This window comes from Lolium perenne, chromosome 5, assembly GCF_019359855.2.
Source record: "Lolium perenne isolate Kyuss_39 chromosome 5, Kyuss_2.0, whole genome shotgun sequence".
NCBI lineage: Eukaryota > Viridiplantae > Streptophyta > Magnoliopsida > Poales > Poaceae > Lolium > Lolium perenne.
Window position 1 is genome coordinate 125,003,944 of NC_067248.2, and position 9,068 is coordinate 125,013,011.

General features: G+C 44.3%; 1 protein-coding gene across 1 annotated transcript; it reads left to right on the forward strand.

Annotated features, from left to right (window-relative positions):
• Positions 1-2,058: 2,058 nt before the first annotated feature.
• Positions 2,059-3,678, forward strand: LOC127299821 (cytochrome P450 94C1-like). The gene has a single exon (XM_051329866.2). It carries the CDS (start codon positions 2,102-2,104, stop codon positions 3,608-3,610), a length of 1,509 nt encoding a protein of 502 aa, XP_051185826.1. The 5' UTR covers positions 2,059-2,101; the 3' UTR covers positions 3,611-3,678.
• Positions 3,679-9,068: the final 5,390 nt, after the last annotated feature.

Sequence of the window (9,068 nt, forward strand, 5' to 3'; positions counted from 1 at the left end):
TTGATAAGAACCAGGCGATCCCCATACGAGAGTAATTTACCGATCCAACTTGAGAGTTTCCTCTCGAACCGGTCTTCCACCGGCTTCCATTCACCATTTTTTAGCTTTCTAAAATGAATGGGAATTCCCAAATACCTAACAGGGAAAGAGCCAACTTCGCAACCAAAAAGATTTCTGTAATCCTCTTGTGCATCTTTCGCCTTACCAAAACAAAAAACTTCACTTTTGTGAAAATTTATCTTAAGTCCCGAGAGCTGCTCGAAAATGCACAGAATGAGCTTCATATTAAGAGCTTTCTCCATATTATGCTCCATAAAAATGATTGTATCATCGGCGTATTGCATCATGATACACTAATCAGAACGCCTGCGATTGCATCATGATTACAACTAAGATAGAGCCTCATTGGCACATATATGGGCAACAATGTTTGCTATGTGGCTTGCAAAAAGAAACTTGAACGCCTAGAGAACTTCTTATCTCACAGGCACATGGAAGCCACAAGAGGAAAACTAACGGTCTGCTTAATTACTTCTTGTTGGAGTGATAACTCTATATATAGGATCATGATATTACTTTGTTTTTCTAACTTCATAAACTTATAGGAACAATAAATTTGGTTAGAATACAACACCACAACTTCCGTTTAAATACCTTCCCACCGTGAAACATCTAGATTTCATTTTTAATTGATGCATGCATAGGTCTTCCTATTTTTCTACACGAGAAGGGCTAGTGCATGGATCTTTGGCCCCGCAAAGGGTTCATTTCCTTCTCTCTGGTGTTTGCAATAGCTCTCACCCAACTTATCACTTACACCGCCTTAACACCTTTCATCGCCTGCCCTACCCCGCAACATTCTCAGTAACACTATCATCTCTCTCTTGTTGACCATCTATAACACAACGACCTAACCTAAATGATCTGGTAATCGAGAAGTGAGTGTGAGAGCACAGAGTCTCATTTTGATATTATTATGCCGGAAATTTCTCTATTTGTTCATGTACTAGGTTAAATCATGTGCGTTGAACCATATTAAGGCATCGACAATGATACGGTTAATATTTTGACTTATCAAACCTAAGGTTTTTGTTACATGTGACAAATGCATGATATCAGGTATGTTATATTGGGTTTCACACGCCAGCAATGTTGTCGGCTCCTCTTTTTTTTGCGAATGGGCTCCTCTTTTATTTATGACGTCACATTTCAGTCGATTGCTTTTAGGGCTGAGGTCACGACGAATACGACAATGTTATGTGTAATATTTTAAAAAACCAGACTACGGGAAGTTCTTACACTCCTTTTTGGAGATTCGACGGTTACAGGGTCTCTTGTGTGTCAACAAACTATCAATGATCCATATGTCCCACGTTTATTAATGCAAACTTCGGAGCGTACGCTAGAAGTAGGGACGCTCTACTTTTTCACACATTAGAAATTATGTTTGAAGTGGAAGACACATAAGTGTAGGCTTTCGCACATACCATATTGGAGAATATAATTTCTTCATATTATCACGCACTTTCAGTAATCTACTAGTGACAACGTTATTTATAGGTGGCTACTAAGAACTAAACCGATTTGAATATCGAGGTTCGTGGCAGTACAAAAGGATGAGAAGATGTTGATCTCATGGATGTCAATTCCAAGAAATAAGTATTCCTAAAATTTCTAAATCGACCGAGCTAATTGTCGCCCCTATTATCTTAGTGTAATTGAAAATGTCTTTTACTTCCACATTTAGGTTAATACTAGTTAGTAGTATGATGCAATATACAATTTTGGATAGAAGTAAATGCAACTTGTAGCAGCAATAATTTCAACAAAATACAGTGTGCTACTCATCTGCAGTAATTTGCTTGCATTAATTTAGGAAAAAGGAGTACTCCATCTTAACGTGCTACTCCTATATCTGTAGTACAGTAGTACACTAGTAACGTTGGAAGGATATTGACAAATGTTGTTAAAACCACGGGCTCCCCATGGATGTTCCGCACGTTCTATATAGGCATGCCTCTCGGGAATTAAAGCTCACATCTTAACTAGTTTCCTCTCTTGTGGAGTATTACATTCCATTTCGTGGCCAGACAAGCAAAAGATGCAGATGGAAGCCATGGATCTGTCATGGGGAGCACGGTGTGCCGGCGCCGTGTACTTGGCCCTCTCCTTGTGCGTGGTGGCCCTGGCCGTGGTGCTCCAGATCACCCGGTGGTGGCCATGGTGCCGCTGCCATGTGTGCCGGGCGTACATGACTGGGTCGTGGGCACGGGAGTACACCAACCTGTGCGACTGGTACGCGCACCTCCTCCGCGAGTCGCCGACGCAAACCATCGACGTCCACGTCCTCGGCTGCACCGTCACCGCCAACCCTGACAACGTCGAGCACATGCTCAAGGTCGGCTTCGACAATTTCCCCAAGGGCAAGCCCTTCGCCGCGATCCTCGGCGACCTCCTGGGCGGCGGCATCTTCAACGTCGACGGCGACGCGTGGAGCCACCAGCGCAAGATGGCTAGCTTCGAGCTGGGCAGCGTCGCCGTGCGCTCCCACGCGTACAAGATCGTGGCGCAGGAGGTGGAGACCAGGCTCATGCCGGTCCTGGCCGGCGCCGCCGACGGCGGCCTGGTGATCGACTTGCAGGACGTGTTCCGCCGCTTCGCGTTCGACACCATCTGCAAGATCTCGTTCGGGCTGGACCCGGGCTGCCTCGAACAGGGCATGCCCGTGTCCGAGGCTGCTGTGGCCTTCGACACCGCAACGCGCCTCTCCGCTATCCGTGCCCTGGCGGTGTCGCCGCTGCTGTGGAAGATGAAGCGGATGCTGAACATTGGGACGGAGAGAGAGCTCAGGAAGGCCATCAAGGTCGTCGACGGGCTCGCGGCGGCGATGATCCGGGAGCGCCGGAAGCAGGGCGTCGCCTCCGGCAAGAGGAACGATCTCCTGTCCCGGTTCATGGCCTCGGCCAGAGACGTCGTGGGTGACAAGGACAAGTTTCTCCGTGACATCGTGGTCAGCTTCCTCCTGGCCGGGAGGGACACGATATCCTCGGGGCTCACCACGCTCTTCATGTTCCTGTCCAAGAACCCGGCCGTGGCGGCCGCCATGCGCGCGGAGGCCGGCAGCCGGAAGCCCGTGACCTACGAGCACCTGAAGGGCCTGCACTACACCCACGCGGTGATCCACGAGAACCTGCGGCTGTTCCCGCCGGTCCAGTTCGACTCCAAGTTCTGCGCCGCCGCCGACGTGCTCCCGGACGGCACCTACGTGGGGGCTGGGTCGCGCGTGATGTACCACCCCTACGCCATGGGCCGCATGCCCTCCATCTGGGGCGCCGACTGCGAGGCTTTCCGGCCGGAGCGATGGCTCACCGGCCCCGGTGGATCGTTCGCCCCCGTGAGCCTGTACAAGTACCCGGTGTTCCAAGCTGGCCTGCGCGTTTGCCTGGGCAAGGAGCTCGCCGTCACCGAGATGAAGGCGGTGAGCGTGGCAGTGGTGAGAGCGTTCGACGTGGAGGTGGTCGGAGAGAATGCATGCGCGCCAAAGTTCGCGCCAGGGCTCACCGCATCACTCAGCGGTGGGCTCCCAGTGAGGGTTAGGCGGCGTGTTTGAGAGGAGAGATACTCCTATTCAACTATCCATGTCAGGAGGAATAAGTTTGTACCCTGTCTGCGAATAAATGTGCTTGAACTCTGTAACATGATTGATTAGCGTTCTCTCAAAAAACAAAACTTGTTATGATGGAAATTACTCCCTCATTTCATATTAGTTGTCTCTGATTTAGTAAAAATAGTTATCTGGAACGAATGAAGTACATTTAAAATGGTTCAAGCGATACCAATTTAATGTTGTAAATGTGATATTGAATTTTTTATAGAGTTCCTCGAAGTTTTAATAATTTGACTATGCACAAAATTAGAAATATAAATTTTCGCAAAAGGCGGGGGAGTAGGGAAGTTGCTTTAGATGACACATAGGGGAATAATTTTTAGGGAAGTTGACTTTAATTACTATTTTCCTAAGGGTGTGACTATTTCTCAGTCGACTGAGAACTAACTTTGTTCTCATGTTATCAAAGTTCAGTTGCAACCCATGTTGCAACTCATAACTAACACAAATCACGATGCAAATCGAGTGGTGTAAGACTTAACTGAGCACAAAGTTAGTTCTTAGCTAGTCGAGAACTAGCAAATCCCTTTTCCCAAGGCCCTACCAGAAAACCTCGAGAATTGCACCGCATCTTCAAGAGTTCCATGCAACGACGTGGGAACGTAAAATTGCAACTTTTTATTTGGTTTCTGCTTACACCATCTTTCCTCAAACTCAAATACATCAAGCAATGAGATCACACAATACCCCCCAAATGTATTTAAGTTTAGAGAAGGGCGTGATTCGAGACGAAAAGGAACCAATAAAATGAATTGAAGCATAAACATTGTCAACAGAGTTCACCGGCCACCCCAACTGCATCAATCGACGGGTGTAAGAGAAGATCAAGACACTCATGAGCTGTTGAAAATCGACTCAATGTTTAGCCGAACTCGGGATCGACTCGGGAAGAAATGAGGCGGATATGAGCCTTCCTTTGTACTTTGGTTAAAAATTAACTCGACTATGAGCCATTAGGGGGGGTGAAGCCGGCAAAAGTTTCCATTACGGTCATTTTCATATTTCACATCATTTCAGCACTAATCACTCTTTGATTAGCAAAAATTTACTAAAGCTACCACCTAAAATCGTTGGGGCCAGCAGACCCTAAATCCACATTGGAAAAGTCTTCTAATCTGCCGGCTGTAGCTTCAGCCAGCTTCTTCTTCGGCATGTGCACGCGATTTCTTCAGCATGTCCTGCGCGCACGTTTCTTATTGGCTTCCGGCCGTCGCCCCGGTGCTTGCCTACTGCCGCGGCGCGCTCCTGCTGTTTGTCGGTCGCCGTCACCGCACACTCCTGTCTCGGCAGCCGCACGCTGCCACTGCTGCTGTCCGCGGCGTCCCGCTGCCGCGAGCTCCTGCCGGAGCCTCGGCCGCCGTGTCCCCGCGAGGCTACGCGCTCGCGCCACTGCAGCGCGCTCCTGCCGCAAGAGCCCGCGTCCCCGCCGTTGCGAGCTCCTGCCTCGACCGTCGCCGTGCGCATCGGCCACCCACCACCCGCCGCAATTGTTTCCCCACGCGCCGCCGCTCCTCCTCCTCTCACTGGCCGCCGTGGCCGCGGTTGCTACTTCATCACCGGTGGATTTGTTGCCGGCGACACCTCAGATTGTGCGTGGAGGTATCTTCATCGATATGGTACAAAATAATTTGCACCGATGTATGCTACCGTGTTGTAATAATGTTGGATACAGTACATCAATATGTTGGACGGATTGCAGAGATATATTGTTTACCAATGTCACATTTTGAAAAATGTTACGTATCGATGAAAAATGTTACATTCGGGATTTTTTTGTCTCAGGCAAAAAAAACATGTACTCTCTCCGTCTAAAAATAGACGTCTTACCTTTTTCTGGATATATCCATATCTATAACTAAAAAATTTCTACGTACATCTGTATCTAGGCAAAACAAAGACACCTATTATTATGGTACAAAATAATTTGCACCGATGTTACATATGTTATCGTGTTGTAATAATGTTGGATACAGTACATCAATATGTTTGACGGATTGCAGAGAAATGATGTTCACCAATGTCGCATTTTCAAAAATGTTACACATCCATGAAAAATGATACATTCGGGATTTTTTTTGTCTCGGGCAAAAGAACATGTACTCTCTCTATCTAAAAATAGACGTCTTACCTTTTTCTGGATACATCCGTATCTATAACTAAAATGTTTGTAGATACATCTGTATCTAGACAAAACAAAGACACCTATTTTAGACGGAGTACCAATATTTCACGACTAAATTTAAAAATATTGGGGATAAATGTTACATACTTAAAAAAATTATTACATACGAATTTTTTTTACCACGATCGAACGTGGTTCAGAAGGAGTTCTTAGGCTTTTTTTAAAAAAAGAATGCGGTAGGGGAAGACCCTACAGTGATTTTGTTTATTAATAATAAGATCCCAAATTCGCGTCTCTGGTGACTTTGAACCTGGATGGTTGTGTTGTACATCCACTTCCCTAACCATGTGAGGTCTTAGGACTTCTTAAGCTGATCTGTAGCTTTCACCATCCACATAGGCACTCCACCACTGGCCACTACTAGCATGCCAGATTTTGTAGCAAATATGGTAAGAAGGGCTTTTGCCTCCTAATATAAAAGCACGTATGTGATTTTGTAGGTGGAGATCATACTTGCTCTAATAAATATATAAGATTTATATGGTTATAAGCTCCCTTTTTTTTCTAGAACTCCCCCACGGTCATTTTAGTCATTAGGCCAATAAGAACCCCATGTATTACATCATAATTAGAACCAAGAACAGGTAAGATAGAGCCTCCGTCGCACATGCATGGGCGACAATGTTTGCGTTGAGCCCTGCAAAAAGAAACCAGAACACCTAGATGAAATTCTCATCTCACATGACACATGGAAGCCATGAAAGGAAAACAAATAGATAGTTGGGTCTGGTTAATATTTTTTTGTTGGAGTGGTAACTCTAAATATAGGATCATGAAATTACCCTATTTTTCTAACTTCACGAACTTAATTAAAACCATAGGAAAAAAATAACAAGTACAGATGGTTAAAAAATACTACTCCCTCCGGTTCATATTAATTGACTCCAATATGGATGTATCTAGACACATTTTAGTTCTAGATACATTCATATTGGAGTCAATTAATATGAATCGGAGGGAGTACAAAAACTTTCTTATAAATACCTTTTAAGCTTAAAAATATATATTACAATCAATTGAGGCATGTATATGTCTTCCTATTTCTCTAGACGTGAAGGGGTAGTGGGCGGATCTTTGACCCCACTAAGGCTTCATTCCCTTCTTTCCGGGGTTTGCAATAGCCCTCACCCTTCTTGTCACTTACACCGCCTTAGAAAGAATCTCCGTCACTTCCATCGACCCTTAGTAAACCACCCTCCCTCGACCTGTTATGCCCCTTGTCCTCCTTTAGCATATCCGTTTCTCTTTCACCACCTTCTCCCTCATCCCCTACCCTACCCCGCATCATTATCAATGACACTAACATCTCTCTGAACAGCTATATATCGGTCACAGAACCACTAACAAAAAGTGATTTGGTAATCGATAAGTGAGTGTGAGAATATATAGTTTTATTGTGCCATTACTTTTCTGGAAGTTTCTCTATTTGTTCATGTACCGGGTCAAATCATATGTATCGAAGCCAAATATAAGGCATTGGCAACGAGGGGTTAACCTCTTGCCTTACCAACCGAGATTGTAGTTTTTGTTACATGTGAGAAATGCATGATGTAGTCTCTATATTGGTTAGATTGGGTTTCACACTGCAACAGTGTTGTCGGATCCCCTTTTCTTTGCAACATCACATTTGAGTGATTGCTTTTAGGGCTGAGGTCACGATGAATACGACAATATCGTGTTCAATATTTTAATAAGCTAGGGTGTGGGAAGTTCCTACAATACTTTTTGGGGATTCGATGGTTACAAGGTATCTTAGCATGTCTGCGGGCTACAAATGATTCGTATGTCCCACGCTTATCAACCCGGATTTGGGCGTGTAAGATACAAATAGGTTGTCAATCATGACGCGCTAATTTTTCACGCATTATGTTTAAAATGTAAGACGCATAAATGTAGGAAAGAACTATCTAGGACAATATAATTTCTTCAAACCATCACACTAAATTTGCATTTTTTTTATTATTCTATCAGGTGACTACCTTTTCTGGGAGAAATTATGTTTAAAACGTAAAGCGAGTTGAAAAGTATAACTATGTATTTGTTTGCAACTTTACAATTTTGTTCTTTTGTTGATGGATATATAGATTTATACTTATACGTACAAGCAACGATATCTCTGCAGATCTTGGTGTGGAGGCTATGTATGCGCTACAGGCAATGCTGCATCAGAAAGTAGCTAGAGGGGTACGTTTTTGTTCATTAACTTCATCCTTGTTTTGGGTTTTCTTAGATGGTTTGTTTTCGTTGCTCACCTCGTGTGCCATGTGGTTTGTTTTGGGGTTAATTAGATGCCTTCTAATGCATGAGAAACACTTTTTGTTTTCTTATTTATCTTTTATTCCTTTTTCGCTTTGCGGGTATAGCATTTCCAGTACCAGCGAAAGGGCTCATGTCCATGCATGAGCAGGACCATGGACAAAATTAAGCGTGCGTCATAACCCGTGACCATGAGCAGTGTGAGCAGTTGATCGGGAAATGTTCCTACCAAAACCTTGCTTCTGAAACTGGCCCTTAAAGTTAAATAGAAAGTGGAGTGCAACCCATTGTTAGACGGATGACAACTAATCAATTATATTTTCTAGCGGCCTATGTGGGAAAAGTAGGATTTTGTTCCTTAAAAAAGGTGTTTGTCTGTTTATATAAAAGTAGATATGTGACTTGTAACCTAAAAGTTGCAGGTGGTCCTATATGAGCTGGCAATTTCTCTAGATATATTATTATATCTCTATCTCTATATGTATCTCTATCTGTATCTGTATCTCTATCTTTATCTCTATCTCTATCTCTATCTCTACTACTTATAAAGGCACGAAGTTGCGTGGGAAAATTAAATCCCCACCGTCCATATGCCTGCATCACATGGTCCACAATTGTTCTTTCTCCCCACCCCATCCTCACCGAAATTTAGGCACTTTCCAATTGCTCAATTATAATTATCTCTATCTCTACTACTTATAAAGGCACAAAGTTGCATGGAAAATTAAATCCGCAGCGTCCATATGCATGCATCACATGGTCCACAATTTTTGGTTCACCCCACCCCATCCTCACCGAAATTTAGGCACTTTCCCATTGCTCAATTAAAATTAGTGATGCACGCGTAAACAATCTCGTTGATCACCTCCTCTATTTAGATCCTATAAAATTCCCACGTACATGCAGCACACCTCCCCACAAAGCAGACCTAGCAGCCATCTGAAGGTATAATAGCTGCCCCCC